The 16,233-nt window shown below is 45.9% G+C and overlaps 10 protein-coding genes across 10 annotated transcripts; 6 read left to right on the top strand and 4 right to left on the bottom strand.

The window, feature by feature from the left end:
• Positions 1–2,110: 2,110 nt before the first annotated feature.
• Positions 2,111–3,864, top strand: TrAtP1_011957 (uncharacterized protein; the record flags this gene model as incomplete). Its single annotated transcript, XM_066115322.1, has 3 exons — positions 2,111–2,639; positions 2,731–2,740; positions 2,787–3,864. 3 exons carry the CDS (start codon positions 2,111–2,113, stop codon positions 3,121–3,123), a joined length of 876 nt encoding a protein of 291 aa, XP_065971420.1. The 3' UTR covers positions 3,124–3,864.
• An 847-nt stretch (positions 3,865–4,711) lies between these two features.
• TrAtP1_011956 (uncharacterized protein) lies at positions 4,712–5,353 on the bottom strand (the record flags this gene model as incomplete). The annotated part of the gene is made up of 1 exon (XM_066115321.1): positions 4,712–5,353. The coding sequence occupies one exon, from the start codon at positions 5,351–5,353 to the stop codon at positions 4,712–4,714; it is 642 nt and encodes a 213-aa protein (XP_065971419.1).
• A 14-nt stretch (positions 5,354–5,367) lies between these two features.
• On the bottom strand, positions 5,368–5,665 carry TrAtP1_011955 (uncharacterized protein; the record flags this gene model as incomplete). Its single annotated transcript, XM_014084968.2, has 2 exons — positions 5,368–5,451; positions 5,507–5,665. 2 exons carry the CDS (start codon positions 5,663–5,665, stop codon positions 5,368–5,370), a joined length of 243 nt encoding a protein of 80 aa, XP_013940443.2.
• A 655-nt stretch (positions 5,666–6,320) lies between these two features.
• Positions 6,321–7,301, top strand: TrAtP1_011954 (uncharacterized protein; the record flags this gene model as incomplete). The annotated part of the gene is made up of 1 exon (XM_066115320.1): positions 6,321–7,301. The coding sequence occupies one exon, from the start codon at positions 6,321–6,323 to the stop codon at positions 7,299–7,301; it is 981 nt and encodes a 326-aa protein (XP_065971418.1).
• Positions 7,302–8,060: 759 nt separating this feature from the next.
• Positions 8,061–8,381, top strand: TrAtP1_011953 (uncharacterized protein; the record flags this gene model as incomplete). Its single annotated transcript, XM_066115319.1, has 1 exon — positions 8,061–8,381. One exon carries the CDS (start codon positions 8,061–8,063, stop codon positions 8,379–8,381), a length of 321 nt encoding a protein of 106 aa, XP_065971417.1.
• A 69-nt stretch (positions 8,382–8,450) lies between these two features.
• Positions 8,451–9,398, top strand: TrAtP1_011952 (uncharacterized protein; the record flags this gene model as incomplete). Its single annotated transcript, XM_066115318.1, has 1 exon — positions 8,451–9,398. The coding sequence occupies one exon, from the start codon at positions 8,451–8,453 to the stop codon at positions 9,396–9,398; it is 948 nt and encodes a 315-aa protein (XP_065971416.1).
• A 460-nt stretch (positions 9,399–9,858) lies between these two features.
• Positions 9,859–10,026, top strand: TrAtP1_011951 (uncharacterized protein; the record flags this gene model as incomplete). The annotated part of the gene is made up of 1 exon (XM_066115317.1): positions 9,859–10,026. The coding sequence occupies one exon, from the start codon at positions 9,859–9,861 to the stop codon at positions 10,024–10,026; it is 168 nt and encodes a 55-aa protein (XP_065971415.1).
• A 46-nt stretch (positions 10,027–10,072) lies between these two features.
• TrAtP1_011950 (uncharacterized protein) lies at positions 10,073–11,881 on the bottom strand (the record flags this gene model as incomplete). The annotated part of the gene is made up of 5 exons (XM_014084966.2): positions 10,073–10,450; positions 10,505–11,032; positions 11,092–11,336; positions 11,396–11,780; positions 11,834–11,881. The coding sequence occupies 5 exons, from the start codon at positions 11,879–11,881 to the stop codon at positions 10,073–10,075; spliced, it is 1,584 nt and encodes a 527-aa protein (XP_013940441.1).
• A 454-nt stretch (positions 11,882–12,335) lies between these two features.
• TrAtP1_011949 (uncharacterized protein) lies at positions 12,336–13,106 on the bottom strand. The gene is made up of 2 exons (XM_014083258.2): positions 12,931–13,106; positions 12,336–12,878 (listed from the first exon to the last, which is right to left on the bottom strand). The coding sequence occupies exons 1-2, from the start codon at positions 13,033–13,035 to the stop codon at positions 12,480–12,482; spliced, it is 504 nt and encodes a 167-aa protein (XP_013938733.1). The 5' UTR covers positions 13,036–13,106; the 3' UTR covers positions 12,336–12,479.
• A 2,035-nt stretch (positions 13,107–15,141) lies between these two features.
• Positions 15,142–16,075, top strand: TrAtP1_011948 (uncharacterized protein). The gene has a single exon (XM_014084965.2). It carries the CDS (start codon positions 15,206–15,208, stop codon positions 15,968–15,970), a length of 765 nt encoding a protein of 254 aa, XP_013940440.2. The 5' UTR covers positions 15,142–15,205; the 3' UTR covers positions 15,971–16,075.
• The last annotated feature ends 158 nt before the right edge of the window (positions 16,076–16,233 follow it).

The following is a 16,233-nucleotide window of genomic DNA, read 5'->3' as shown; positions in this document are numbered from 1 at the left end:
GGGCTGATAGATGGTGTCGTCATACAGTTTTGCTATACCTGTATCGCACTAAACTCCAGTGAATTCACCAATGCGGCTCGCTTAGGAAATGCATCCTTGAGACTATGGGTAAAACACATTAACAAGCTAAAGACAATACCAGTGGCCCTGAATTGGTAAGTTAAGCAAGTTGTCTGTAAAAGGAAAGACTAACCGATTCATGTATAAGGACTACAATACAACATGGCTCTATGGACTATTACAGACAAATAATGGGGTTTAACATTAAACAATGGAGCTATTTCGAGCTCGCTTGATAAGAAACCCAGCCTGAAAAAAAGGAGCAAACTGAAGGCTATATCTCAGAGATTATTCTGCTCAAAATCAATAGACAACATAAACACAGTTAACAAGATAACACAAGTTACCAGCATACAGTTCCGTCTCTTACTATCTTCAATCCTGAAACTTCTAGTCTCTATCGGAGAATGCAAAGAGGTTTGTTTTAGCAAAGAAGTCACAGTGCATTCTTACTATCCTTCACAATGATTCACGTATGGGACAAGCAATATTGGGTGCCCCAGGTACCTTAGCCAAAGACACATTGATGCGGTAACTCGCATTTATTAATCCGAGTCCTTTATTGGGTAGCAGAGCGTTAAGGCGGATCTCCCTTCTAGATGCATCAAGGGCTTTACACAATACCTTAGGGCAGAAATAATTGTTTTCATAAATGTAGAAGATCCATAATTAAGGAAATAAACAAATTGCGCAATTAAAGTTCGGATCGAGGGCAAAAAAATAGGAAGAGTAAGCTATGTGAGAGGTAGTTATATAATTATAGCGGGTGCTTTGAGTATATATTCTAAGCGAGCTTAAGATATATAGTAGCTGCTGTAAGCAAATTAGTTGGGAATAGAGTATATATAACGCTTTGAAGTTGAAAAAGTAGGATTAAGGAAGCTAAAACAGGGTTGTCTAGCTGCAACGTGAGCTGGGGGGGGGATGGTTTAAGGGATGCGTCGAGCGTCGAGCTGGAGGGTGAGGATATAGAGAAGCTGTTAGCTTTTTATGCGTGAGTCTGGAGATGCAAGTTTCAACAACATAGGGTCAATAAACAACAGTAATATCAAGCTTTACATAAAAGACACAGGATGGTCAATGAGGCCCACAGGAGGGCTAACAACAAAGGCATTAACGAAGACAACGAAACGTCAAGACGGTAACTGCTCAGCGACATAGTGCATTTACTTCACTGCTGTTGCACCAACACTGGCCATCTTCCTCCAATGCCACAACATCGGAATGCTCAATTCATCCGCGTCAACAGTCCGGAAAGAATTGCGCAGCTAGTTGCCCGCGAAACCCCGAGACAGCATTCCACAACCCTGCCTCAAGGGTTCACAAAGATTCCACGAGCTTAGCAACGCTAAATCCTGGCACCACGACTACATACCATTATCCGCATCCTGCGCATAAGTAGGCAGCTTGTACTGGAATCCTGATTGTGAAACATAACAGTCTCCTTGCGCAGCTATATAATATTCCTTTTATACCACATTCCTCTTATATAGCATTCCTCCTATATAATACTCCTTTTATACAGCATTCTTCCCATATAGTATTCCTTATGTATATTACTAATAAAGCATTCTTAATATAAGATAATAATAATAGTACTATTAAATAAATTAGTACTGTAGAATTTTGTTATATTAAGGGAGAAAAAAATAAAACTCCTAGTGTAGGGCTTATTGTATTATTTATGCTAATTTATTATTAGCTAGAAAAATAATTCAAGAAGGAACTTAATTAATATTAAAAATATTCTTTTAGTATACTTAATAGTAGGCTTGATTGATAATATTATAAAATACTACTTCATACCAAGGTATATAAGATATTAAAGTACTATACTACAAGTTACCTATAGCTTAGCATTCCTTTTATTATTAATATCAAGTCCAGAATCAGTCCAAGAATAATTAAATATAAAGTATTTAACCTACCTGGAGAATATAATACTCGCCTAGTGGGATTGTTTATCCCTATTACACTCCTTCAGTTTTATTAACTTCTTGAAACTTGTTATTTGCTGTTACCACATTCGTTTATTATAGCCTTTAGCAAAATGCTCTATTTACGCTTGCTCGGATCCGCGATTGCCTTCACTGGCGTTGTCAAAGCCCAAGTTAATCTAGGGACCGCCTTGTCATTTGCAGTCCTGGGTGGATCCGCCGTAACCAACACCGGTCCCTCGATAATCAGTGGCAACGTTGGTGTCTATCCTGGGTCAGCCATATCAGGCTTTCCTCCCGGCGTAGTCGTCAACGGAGTAATCCATATGACAGATGCAGTTGCAGCGCAGGCACAGGCAGATGTGACAACTGCTTACAATGTAGCGGCTGGTTTACCGCCTGACACTGACCTGACTGGCCAGGACCTGGGCGGTATGACGCTTGTTGCAGGTGTCTATTCCTTCTCTACCAGTGCGCAGCTTACTGGTGCTCTCGTACTTGACGGCCAAGGCGACTCAAGTAGTGTCTGGGTTTTCCAAATAGGCACAACGCTGACCACGGCAACCGCTTCTTCTGTGATTCTTATCGGCGGCGCCTCGCCCTGCAACGTCTTCTGGCAGGTGGGCAGCTCAGCTACTATTGGTACTACGACTACTTTTGTTGGCAACGTGCTGGCGCTCCAATCTATCACTTTGGTCACTGGTGCAAGTTCTAATGGAGGGCTATACGCCAGGAATGGCGCTGTGACTTTGGATACCAATAACGTTAACGCCGGGCTTGCCTGTCCAGCTGTGCCACCAACGACAACAACAACAACAATAACTACTACAACTACTGCAACAGCCACAGATACTACTACTACAACAACCACAGCTACTACTACTACAACAGCCACAGATTCTACAACAACTACAGCTACTACTACTACAACAGCCACAGATTCTACTACAGCTACTACAACAGCTACAGATACAACTACTACAACAGCCACAGATTCTACTACAACAACAGCTACTACAACAGCTACTACAACAGCCATAGATTCTACTACAACAACAGCTACTACAACAGCCACAGATACAACTACTACAACAGCTACAGATACTACAACTACTACAACAATTAAAACAGGGACAAGAACTTCAAGAACCTACAATACTGCAGTTATAAAGACGGGTTCGAGAACTGCGAAAATTTATAATACTACTGCAATTAAAACAAGTTTAAGAACTGCAGGAGTTTATAATGCTACAACAATAAAAACGGGTTCAAAAACAGCAAATATTTATAATACTGCAGCAATTAAAACAGGTTCAAGAACGACGGAAATTTATAATGCTGCAGCAATGAAAACAGGTTCGAAAACTATAAGAATTTATAATACTGCAGCCCTTGAAACAAGTTCAAGGACTGCAAGAATTTATACTACTATGGAAGATATAAACACTGCATCAGTTAAGACAGTAAGGTTTAGTACAGCTGTTACAACAACAAGGGGCAAGCCAACCAAGATGACAGCTACTATACTAAATATGGCTACCACTACTCCAACAAGTGTCCCCGCCATAACATTCACTGCAACATGCTCTATAGCTCCAACAATTATAACGTCCTACGGCCAACACTTCTCTATTGAAACTCCCTGTACTACAGTCTTAACAGCTACAGTGAGCGCTGCTTTTGAAAAGCCAGCGCTTTGCAAGGACTGTGGTACTCTTACTGCTGATGACGGTGCGCATACGAAGTTTTCCAGTAAGCTGTGTCCGACCTATTCTCACGAGGCAATCCCAATATCACAGGTGGACGAACCAGCGTCGGAAAACACGGCCTACTTTCAGCAGAACGAGCCGCTTATATCTATACCAGCAGTTTCTAAAAGCCCAGTAATTGTAACTGCTGGTATTAGTATGAATTGGCTAAATCTTGCTGTTGTTGCAGCTGCTTTATTTTTCTTATTGTAATTAACTTACTCTAAGATATATAAAACTTAGTAGAGATTATAATTTAATATCTTATAGTTTTATTACAACTAAGTAAGCAGTAAAAGGTTATATTTTAATGCTATAAATAATATTTTTTTTTAGCTTAGTATTTTTGTGTATTTTAGAATTACTATTACTTAATATTGTTTTATGTTTCTTAAAGATAAATATTATTATCTATTTACTTTTGTAAACTAACAGCTTAATATAAACTAAATATTATTACTTGACTCTTAAAAACTTTAATATAATATATACCCTAGAAGAACCTTGGAATACATAACTAATAAGAATAATTTTATATATTAAACTAATATATATAAGTAATTAATAAAAAAAAAACTAAAAGGTTATAATAATTCTAATTACTATTTATAAAAAAGCTTATATAAAAATATTATAACTTAACTTTTGTAGAGTTCCGAGGACGGGATGAGCGGGAGCGGTAGAGCGGAAGAACAAGCGGAAGAACAAGCGGAAGAGCATTAATATGACATCGTTTTCAAGGCCCGGTATACAACCACGGGAGTCACAGATCGGTCTGGGTTAGGTATCATCTTTGTTGACTGCCGATGATTCCTTGAATGTCTGTGACGTTGTGCATGTCCCTGGGCGCCAACAAGTAAAGGCATCAACCTCTGGAGAATAACTGGAACACGCGTCGACGAGGGCAGAATTATCATCTCAACAATTCAGAGTTTATTGATCATAGTATACATAAAGCTATGCGACCTAGGCAGAAGACCTGCGGCTGAGGTACTGATACACGACCGAAAAGTCCTGACCTTGGTACTCCCCGTCCACTTTATTGTAAGCCTCGCGAGCCGTCTCAGCCAGCAACAGCGGAGTCTTTGCGTCCGACGCCCCAGACATGGCAAGCCCCAGGTCCTTGTTAATCATGCTCACCGGGCAGCCCGGCGTATACTCTTTGGAGGCTGGAGAGCCTTGCACCACGCCGGGGACGGAGTTGTTGACCTCTACGGGCCAGCAATGTCCCCTGGAAGAGTTGATCAGCTCCGTCAGCTTGTGGAGGTCGAGCCCCCACTCGCGGCCCATGTTCAACGCCTCGCTCACGGCAATGTTGTTGATGGCCAGGATATAGTTGTTAGCTAACTTTGCAGATACGCCGCACCCTTGCCCTCCCATGTGCCAAGCCTTGGTGCCCATCAGTAAGAGGACGGACTTGAGATAATCGACTAAGCCTTCAGAGTCTACATCCGTCCCAAACATGAACGACAGCTTCCCGGCCTGGGCGCCAACGGCCCCCCCCCTGAGACTGGGGCGTCTACGAAACGGCTCTCTAGCGTCTCCCTCACGGACTTTGCTAGCTCTCGGGATGATGGTGGGTCGATGGTAGAACAGTCGATGAAGCATCTGTTATGTTTGCGTCACGGTAGAGAACCCTCCTTGATCATGGGAGCGAATGTGTCTTTGACCATTTTGACGGTAGGAAGGCAGGTAATGATAATGTCCTGGCACCGTTAGTATGAGCAGATGATTTCTCTCTGATACCGATGAGTGTCTTACTGCTTTCTCTGCAACCTCTCTGGCATTCTTGGCAACTTGTACTTGGCAAGCGCCCTCCTCCACGCCTGCGCTTGCTGCATCTTGTCCAGTCTCCTCAACAAACTTGTCCAACGTAGCTTGACTGATATCAAGAACGAAGAGAGGGTCGGCGCGAGGCATCTTGGAGCGAAGGTTCCTGGCCATGGGGTACCCTGCGATCATTCAGCCACTATGTCTTGCATCTCATGAAATAGTACATACCCATTTGCCCAAGTCCAATGAAACCCAAGTCATCTTCATTGATGAAAGAGTAGACATGTTGATATTGGTTGTTTTAATTGAGATAGGTTTTGTTTTGAGACAATATAGTCTTGAGGAAAGTTGACTGAAGAGTGTTTGCACAGATTTGACAGCACAACTAATAAATGGAGAGACAACCAGTCTGACGTCAATGAGATATATTTCTAGATCGGTGCAAAACTTCTCCAGGCACCGACGTAAACTTAGAAGCGGGTTCCTTCGATCTCATAATGGAAGAGGTAAGGTTCGAGGCTTAACTCCGCTCCCGCTCCCGTTCCGCTCTCTCCTCTCCTACAAACAATCGTACTCATCTACTAGTCGAGTGGAATTATGCGGAATGCGGGTTTTCTTACAAAGTGGCGTGTAAGTCACCATCGGCAAGTACGACCAGCAAGTCAAAATAGGCCATAAAACAGATTGTCTCCTTTATACGAGACTTGAGTAGCCTTGCTCCCTTTTTGCCATTCCGAGTGCCGAGTCAACCAAGCTCAAGATATTTATAAACACATTTACCATTTCATTCACATCTCATAACATGATTTTCAGCGATTCCAAGTGGGCTGAGCTCTGTAAGAATACACAGGGCTTAGTCCCAGCGAAGATAGGGGATGACGCTTGGATCTTAATTACCGTAAGTATCTCGAGATCAACGCATATCTGCCCCAACTTTGCTAACATAATCTTCATCAAGGCAGCAACAGTAGCGGCTTCCCCGTCTACCGAGCCCCTGGATGAGTTCTATGGGTATCTGACCAAGCACGAGCCGGCATTCGCAACAGATGCATCCCGGAACCAGCTCTCTGTACGGTTTCGTGATATCCTGCTTAAGCTCATCACCCTCGTGGGGGCTCCCCAGGTTCTGTGCGTGGTGATGTCGCTAGCTGCGGCGGAAGGACACGCAGCAGCCAGGTCGGAGAAGAGCTCACTTAACGATAAGTGGTACGTGCTCCCCTTTGAGCAAAAGAATCGAGTCTTGCAAGCCTGTCTGACCCTTTTCTCCCATAGGAAGCCTGGCAACCTCGATGTAGAAGCTCTCTGTAAGCGTGGAGAGAATACCATGAAGGTCATCTACGGTCCATATCTCCTACCCAAGATATTCAACACCTGGGGCAGCCACAAGGAGGACGTCAATCTTGACGAGACCTTCGCCGTGTATGGCCTTTACCTCTCCGACTTTGAGATACTGACACCTCTCGAGGCCGAGGCCGTAGTGTACGCTACCATCTCCTGTCTGGGGCTGGGCGGGCCCGGCAACTGGCACCTACGCGGCATGGGACGGATGCTCGGTGCACGGGGCAGTGATGGCGACAGCGCCGAGGAGAGGGAAGTAAAATGTCAACTGAACAACCTGAGGGAGGCAGTCATGTCTGTTGTCCGTTTTGTCGGTGATGAATTTGCTGAAAGGGCAAGGCTCGAGAAGTGGGCTACTGTGGAGAGCATGCTGGATCAGTTCGGCGGCTGGGGAGAAGATGCGTGGACAAGAAATGATTTGCCCCAAAAAATAAGCCTGAATTGATAGAATAGGCGATATATCGACTCTATACGCTCAGCAATACGAGAACAAAGTGACTGCATGGTTATATGTAGCCATTGCCATTCCGCGCTACATTTTTCTACAGTAAGGTTTGGCGTCAGGTGACTTTCTTTCATGATCCAGCCATGACACATCAGATCGATCCTTTCTCGTCCTTTCCCTGTTTCCCCCCCCAGTAGCAAGAAACAATGATTCTAGAAGGCTGCGCAAATTCTCTTTGCTCCTTGATCCAAGGTTAAATCTTGTCTCTTCGGCCTGAAGACTATCTTAAGAAATGCTTGAACCCCGGGGCATGGCCAGAAACGGGTTACGCCAGCGACGGAGTCGAACCCGCCTACCTACATCCCCTGCCAGATCAGGAAGCGCAAATGCTCCGGCACGCAGCCCTGCTCGATCTGCGCCCACCTGAAATCAGACTGCCAGTATGGCCACCGTCGCCGGGAGAGACACAGTGAGCCATCGGCAGTACTTCCAGGGGCCAACAAGTCCTCGGCTGCTTCTGGTGATGGTGCTACCACTGCCATCACGCTTGATGTCGATCACGCCGGCGCAAGTAGCAACCCGGGCCAGCAGCAGCCGAGTCCCGTCGAGGTCAACTCGGGTGCCGTGTATGCTAAAAAGCTGGGCCTACAGAGCGATCTCAACCTGGCGCCCACGCTGAGCATTTTCGCGTGGAATTTGGGTCTGAGGCGGTCTGCGCCATCCGAGCCCTCTCTGGCCTCTGCCAGCGGAAACCTTCCCATGTCTTTAGCAAGCATCATATCTCGCGACGAGATGCGTTTCCTGACAGAAGTTTACTTTGAAAAGATAGATCTGTACTACCCATTCTTGGACCGAACCCATCTTACCCGGCAAATGGAAATGGTATGGCCACCTGGTCTTGCTGGAGCCAACACACTCGGCCTCCCTGAAGCTATTCTGTGCGGAGTAGCTGCTCTGGGGTGTCTGTTCTCTGACAAGCAGCCCAGTATGAAGGAGAGCCAACTACTAGAAACCGCGCGCGTCATCTTGGACCATCACAATCAGGTGTATACTCCATCCATCGAGCTCATCACGGCTTGAGTGTTGCGAGTCTCCTATCTACGCATCGCCGGCACCCCACACCCCACGTGGCTGGCGAGCTGTCACCTCATGCACCTGCTTGAGGCAGCCGGGCTGCATCTAGAGGGGTGCTCAGCGGAACAACCTCCTCCTCCATCTGGCGACAGGACTTTGGTAGTCAGGCGGAAACTATACGCCATTGGCTGCCACTTTAACCTGTGGATGTCTTTCGAACTCGGCCGCACGCGCGTCAAGCTGCCAACAGCGACGACCAAGCTGCCACTTGCCGACTTGTCAAATGAGCAAGGAAAAAGGGACATTTTCAGCTTCTTGGCGCTTTCTGAGAGCCTAGACTACGAGCACAGGCAGAGCGTCCCGGAGCTGGAGCAAACCCTCCTCGACATCATGAGCATTCAAGACCTGGCGGCGCCCATGGTACTAACGCAGTGTAACCTGATGCTCTGCGTAATCCGGCGTCTGCAGTACTTGGGGCTCGTCCTCTCGGGTAGCGTGCTGGACGGCTTTGCCCAGGTCGCACGGCAGGGGCTTCGCGCCACGCGCCAGAACGTGGTCGGCCACTCGCCCTGGCACCAGGTAGCCAACGTGCCCTTCCAGATCATTTGCACGCTGCTGTCTATGGACAATCAGGTTGCCATGGGGCTGCTGCCAGATGCGGTCCAGACGTTGCGCGAGGTGGCGACGGCGTATAACACGGATGTCATGCGAGAAGCTTCCAGCACGGCCATACTGCTCGTCAAGATGCACCAGCGGCGGAAGGAACAAGATGCCAAGGCGTTGAATGATATCGTCATGGCGGCGGCGGCGGCGGCGGCGGCGGCGGACGACGCAGAGTCGAGAAACACGCAGATCACCAACGAAGCGGCGTCAGCGGCCCTCCTGCAGAATGACTCGCTGGCATCAGACTCATCCGCTCAGTGGTGGCCCCAGGACTCTTTCCTCGGTCTAGGGCTAGAGGGTCTGCCGCTGGATCCGCTGCTCATGATGCAGGACTCGTGGCCAGCGCCGACATTTGGATAGGCCGGAGAGATGCGTCGGGAGTCAAAGAGTCTCTATTGGCAAGCTAGCTGTTAGCCCGTTGATATCATCCAAGGCTCCCGTTTAACTACATCTTTACTCTCGAGAGATTTGTTTTCTCTGGACTTCCTAGCATCAAATTGGCCACAGATGGAAAATATCCCCATGCTTATTATATAACACTCTTAAACATGATCCGCTGCCCTATACCTCGACTTGTATTCAACAGCAAGAGGACAGGTCGTATGCCTTTCTGGTACCAGACAATAAAGATATACCAATGCCCCTTCAACCATATACACAACGCGTCAAGCAGCCTGCAAATTTACCCTTATACAAGTACGCTCTTGAACTTAACCACTCCACGTTGAGCCTATTGACCAGGTAGGACAATGATCTCTCCATATCTGGCATTTTCATTGAACGTTTCTAGTCTGGAGATAGCGCTAAGGGAGCTCTCAAGATGAGTCCAGAAAAGAACAATGCCGGCAAGATTTTCTCGGAATCTCAGAGGCCCCTACAGAGCAGTACCATTGAGTGCGGAGATACAGTGAAAGCGAGCGACGAATCTTTTGTGGCCACTGTCAACAGCATGGTCACAGTATTGAGAACAAGATCAAACTATCTCTGAGTTGTAAGAAATAGTGTTCAGGGCCTTTGGCAATGTCATTATTCTTCTAGTCTAACCCATGACGGTTATTAATCCAGGCCACTACATCAGATGCAGTCTGCTTTTGCTGAGTCGATGCAAATCTGGCCTTGTGTACTACCCACATTGAGAACAGGGCGAAGAGTCGTCCAACCATTCTTCCCTGTAAAGATATTTGCGGCTGTCCAGACTTTCTATACTTGTACGTGAACCCCAGAAGCTGGGGGAATGATTCCAGAATTGTAGCAGCTAAATTGTCCACTTGTTCTCGCTGCTTCTGTATCACGGACTTGTCATCTTCATCCAGCTCGTCTTTGCCTTGTAGTACAGAGGCACTCTCAATGGTTTCTACCAATGACTCTCGCAATACAATCTGACTTGATGCATGGAAATTCCAGATATAAGCCTTGATTTATAGTTAGTCCCATCGTATGTACTGTACTTTGTATGCGTCTCCTACCAGCCAAATATCATCGTAGCTAAGAATCTGCGAGTATTGCAGACGTGGGATTGGATAGCCATGAACTTCGTCAACGTCCCCAAAAACTACAATGTTTTGGGATTCGTGTTTTTTCGCTCTCCAAGGCTCGGACATTTCCGACATCCACTGCTCGATGGCCGAAATAAGCTCTTGCATCTCCTTGGCCAATTGGTTTATCCGGTGTAGCTTTTCCGTTCGCATCGTCTCATCATTCTCGTTCGTTTGCGTGAGAGATTTTGACAGCGCAGTAAGAATATTCATATGCAAAACATACGAGCAGATGCGCAAGTCTGGCTGCTCCATGTTCAATTTGCTCACCCATGCGATTTGCTGAGCATCAGGGTGTTCAAAAAACAACGTTTGCCAAAACTGGAGTCGATAATGAGTCAAACGCCAAAGCGAAAAGCGGCTCGGGCTGTACAACTGTCCATCATCCCTAGAGCGTAAGATATGTTTGATAGCTTCGCCATGTGGACTGAAAGGATCATTTCGACCTAGATACATCAACTGTTGTATTATCCCAAACTTGTTAGCGGAGTTATGCAACTATTTGGAGAATACAATACCTCAAAGTTGTCAATTAACAGCATAGAAAACAGAATCCTGTCGTCCCCAAGATTTTGCTGGTCGTTGATGACGGTTCTCATGCGATTCAACGCGGCACCGTAATGCTGTCGTGACTTGGTGTGAAACGAGACACTCCCGGTATTCTCATTTCTAATATCTGCAAAAGCCACAGCACGGACCGCAAGCCAAAGGACTGAATCTTGCTGTGCACTTTCAAAAAGCATAGGAAGCTCATGCATATAACCTAAGTATATCATGGTGAGCAGAATGAGGAAGACCACTGGCCTAACAAACTAAACTCACCTGGCGATCCTCCGTGGTTACTAGGATGTAGCGTCCAGTTAACAAAAAATCGCTCCACGGCTCTTGTCTCAACATCCCTTCTTAACGGCTCAGGTACTGTTGCAAGTGCATGATCACTAAGCCACGAATATTGTTGTTGCAGACGTGATGAACCGATTGTTCCAGCAGCCGCTTGATATGGCCAGCCCTGGGAGACGGAATTAGAAGAGTCTGAAGCGTCCCATTGTGTGATGAAACTCTCTCCTAGTTGCCTCCTTGCACGCTGAGAGTTTCTCCTGGCTACCTCATTCTCATCGCGAAATACGAAGAGAGCACCTAGTGGAAGGCCAGAGCAAATGAGTCCCTCCTGAGTACAGCGTCCGCAGGTGGGACGGTTAAGATCGCACTGTCATACTGTGTCACTATGTGCGCTTGACAAGCGCGGAATTAGCCACGCACCTTGGTGTTTGCAGCTTTGCATGCCAGGCAACCACGGCCTCTGTTCATGGTGGCTAAGCATTGAGTTCAGAACATGAACTACGCTTGACACTGCAAAAATTGAGTTTTGATCCTATGATTTGACCGCTGTATATAGCTGTGGGAAAGACTGACGTCAGCGGTTCTGCGGCTTAGCCCTGTTCGCTGATTACAGCGGGCTTGGGGCAATTATGCTTTGAATGCCATCAAGCTAAACCCATCCACACGCGTCAGATGCCCATGCAAGGTTTTATGGACTAGAAAGCACTCGGTAGAAAAGAAACATCATGCGTGAATAAGTTCACTCGTGTGGATAATCGTTTGCGTGTCCTAATTTCGGGATTCTCCAGTAGTTGGTCAAATCCCTTCATCTGTTGTTTCTTCCAGGTAGGGCCCCCAACATAGTAGCTTACGAAAATGTTGACATAGGGCAATCTGCCTCAGGTAGGCACTTATAGTATAATCTTCAATAACTAGGTAGTTGCGGAGATTGAGAAAATGAGTACAATTTCAGCTCTCTTCAAACGTGAGCCGCGAGAATAGGGCTTTAGTTATCGACCAGAACACAAGTTGCCATCAAAGCTATAGCTACCTAGCTATTCAAATAGAGCACAAGTCTCCGCACAGCCTAGAATCCAGACTTCGCGTGATGTGGTATTCCCTCAATCTGTACCCCGGCCAGCCAGTTGGCTCTGTTGTCTATAAACTGCTCAAACTGTGGCTTCAGCTTCGATTCATGTAAGTTGAAGTCGTCTACAGTCCCAATTCTCAGGATGCTCATTCCCGGGAATCTGCTACTCCTCCTGTACAGCAAATTGCCACAGACAGAACAGAAACTGTCTTCCATTGTAGCTCCAGATGCAATAGTTTTGTTTTGAGCCCACCTGGTCAATTTGTCTTCGCCTCTAACATGCTTGAGGCTCTTGTCGCTGACAGTAAAGTTTGAACAAAACATGGAGGCACTGAGTTTGTGGCAATCACTGCAGTTACAGACGAAAGTGTTGATCAGATCTTCGCCTTCAACAGGCTATTATGTAGAAGTCAATAATATATACAGCAACTTCATAGAGACAACTTACAAACGACAACTGGACAGTGCCACAGAGACATGTCGCTGTTGCCGTCCCATCTGCTTTGACGCCAGAAGCGCCGTCCGACGGAAGGAGGATGTTAGGCTCAGTCATGTTTAATAATTTGAACAGTGTTCCTGGAAACTTTTTATTGAAATGCCTGAGTTATGAGTAGTATATGAAACTCGACGGCTTCACTGTATAGCCAAGATGCCTTTTATAAACATCCAGAGCCTGGAAGATGAGGTAACCATCTGCACCTTCTCCACGTCCGGTTGACGCTAGCTGAGCCCGAGTCTAGACCTAAAAAGGCGATGCGTTTACCTATTCGGGATACCATGATATCACGCCCAAGATAAGCTGCGACGAATACCGAGCACAAGAAAGTTCGGGCCGATGTGCAGACACCGATCTCTGACTCCTCGGTTAGAGAGTACTTTAGGAATGGCATACGCACTACGATTAGTTTTAAGTGCAATTGTTATGTCAAGAATCTCATGACTGTATCTCCGAGCACCTGAGAATTATGGCTTTGATGGCGCAGGGAACAATGAATTGTTTTCCTAAAGCTGTTTCAATCGGAGACACAACGTAAACTAAACGCAAAGAAGAATACGGATCGCCAAGAAGGGGTTACTTGGGTCCATATACCCAAACGTATTCTCGCAATCTGATTACAGTTACTCAGATAGGTAGGCATAAGAATTTGTTTCAAGCGGGCAACAATATCATGAGCTAAGCCAATGTCTTTTTTCTTTTATATGATGACAGGAGATATGTTGGGAAAGCTGTATGTTAGTGTTAGGCTAATTCATTGTGCTATTTGAGAAGTTTACAAAAGTTGTCTTCCGCGTCGATTTTGTATGTGTGGAATGCAGAGTGTCGAGCTGTTTTGTATCAATTATACCTTTCGTTTGTTTTGAGATAGCATCCTTCCCGTCAATGATGTTTTCGGCTGTGCAAAGCAGCTCTTCCCCGATTGCGATTTGCTAGAAAAAGTTCCGCGTTGAGATTCGAGATGATAAGTGATGACTGGTATCATATAATTATCCAAAAAGGGAGTGATTGCCAATCATATCCCTAGCAAGCGGCGGTCCATTATTATAACAAGCCACTGTAAAAGAGAATTTTACTCTTTCAATCTTCTGGATCTCATAGATATTGCGCGTACCTAAGGCTTGTCCCTAATCCTGTAGCTGGGGAGCCAAGATTTTACATCACTAGTGAAAATATCACGCGATTATACAAGCGTGATTGAAGACTGAGAGACTTACATGTTAGAGAACGAAACCAAGATTACCTGAATTGTTATCCAGGAAGAAAAGATGACTTAAAAATGAAAGGGATCTGGATTCACACCAGAAGCCCTGTTTCTTACTTATTCCCTTTCCAACAGGTTCTTTCAGCCTTGTCCTTCTTTTTAAGCTCGATAAAAACAGCAGTGCCCTTGGTTTCGTATACTATTATCTTTGTTAGAGCCAAATTTACCTGATTCAAAGCCAACTCTCACTTTGTGCACAAACACCCCTGTTATATCCTAAGCTACCAGCCGCTAAACTTGCGTATTTGAATACGCATCTCAAATCTGAGGTAGCCGCCTCAAGCGAATAGATGTAGGACAGATTGAAATTGGAGCAGCCGTAATTGCTGTGACAGTGTATGAACCACGTGCAGGATGCGCCATATATTTAATTCAGTAAGTGAATTACCATGCGTCTTTTTATAACCATCCACCCATACCCCGCCTACATATGTTGAAGCAAGAGTAGATTATGGGGTGAAGTATTATTGGTATGTGCATTTGGCTGAATCACATAAGTGGTTTGTAGAGAATTTAGAACTATGAGATAGCCTCAATTACATATCAGCAGCATGTTCGCGTGCCACGAACTGGAATAAGGAAAATGATGCGGTGGGGAGAGAGGGGCCCCAAAGGCAGTCTATTATCCCTTAATATACAATCTTGTTCTGGGAACATTTTTATAAGTCTTTTTCACTGTAATAAGGTTATTAATAAAAGTAGCAATGCAAGAGTAAGTAAGAATTTATTGTTCAATATCGTATCAGAACTGTGCTTTGAGAGTAGAGTCAGGGGCATTTATAAGAGGGGATTACCCTCGCGCTGCGTTGGATGCCTAGAACAAAACCCTAGTCACCACAGAGTACAGCCCCTCATTTAAAAAGGGTCCCCACATACCTTAATTGGTAGCTAGGAATCTTGTCTCTTATAGATTCTGTTCCTCCTTCCTTAAAACCCATCGTCGCTACATGGACAACGATACGAATGCATCTTTCGAACATGGCAACTAATACTGTTTACATCGTAACCGGTGGGAATCGCGGTCTCGGTCTTGGAATTGTCACGTCCCTCCTTGCACGCCCCAACACGATTGTCATTGCAACAGTTCGAAATGAAGACGGGATTTCTACTCTTACACGGGAGACGACGGCAGCTCCAAAAGGGTTAGGTAGCAGCCTACAAATCTTGAAGCTGGATTTATCGACGATTCGATCCACGGCCGAAGTCAAGGAGGCTTTCAAACTCGATATAGATCACATTGATGTCCTGATCAATAATGCCGGACGAACGTCGCCCATGGTACCGGCCACCGAGACGACAGCGGAAGAACTTCGCGAGGCCTTTGAAGTCAATACCATTGCACCTCTACTAGTTTTCCAAGCTCTATGGCCGCTTTTACAAAAATCACTGTCGCCAAAGCTCGTTATGGTTACTTCTTCAGTCGGAAGCATTGCAGAGATGGAGCCAGTGCCCGGTGGCGCGTATGGCCCAAGCAAGGCGGCTCAAAATTGGCTGACAAAAGCCTTGCATCTGGAAAATAAAGATCGCGGCCTCATCACGATTGCACTTCATCCTGGCTGGGTACAGACGCGCGCAGGCCAATTTGTTGCTGATCAATGGGGCTTTGCTTCGGGACCTCCAGACACGATAGAGTCCAGCGTGGAGGGGATGTTGAAAATTATCGACGAAGCATCTAGTGAGAATTCAGGGGTCTTTATTACACAAACAGGTCAAATTTTGGGCTGGTAATGCGCTTAGAAATGCAGTGGGCGTATCTCCTTCCGTAAGGCGAGGCATAAGTAGAAACAGCGAAAACGAGCAAAGTGTGAACATCAACACTATTTTATGTCAGGTCAAGCAGCTTGCGCCTTAAATTTTACACGTGGCCCGTGATATACATGGTCCTTCGAATCCAAATACACTCACTACAAAGCATTGGCGCTGAGCATGGCGTTGACGCGCAAGCCACTTGAACTCTCAGCTCCTCTTCCGAGTAGTGTATTTTCTGCGCT

This window comes from Trichoderma atroviride, chromosome 6, assembly GCF_020647795.1.
Source record: "Trichoderma atroviride chromosome 6, complete sequence".
Taxonomy (NCBI): Eukaryota; Fungi; Ascomycota; class Sordariomycetes; order Hypocreales; family Hypocreaceae; genus Trichoderma; species Trichoderma atroviride.
This window is presented reverse-complemented; position numbering and strand designations above follow the sequence as displayed.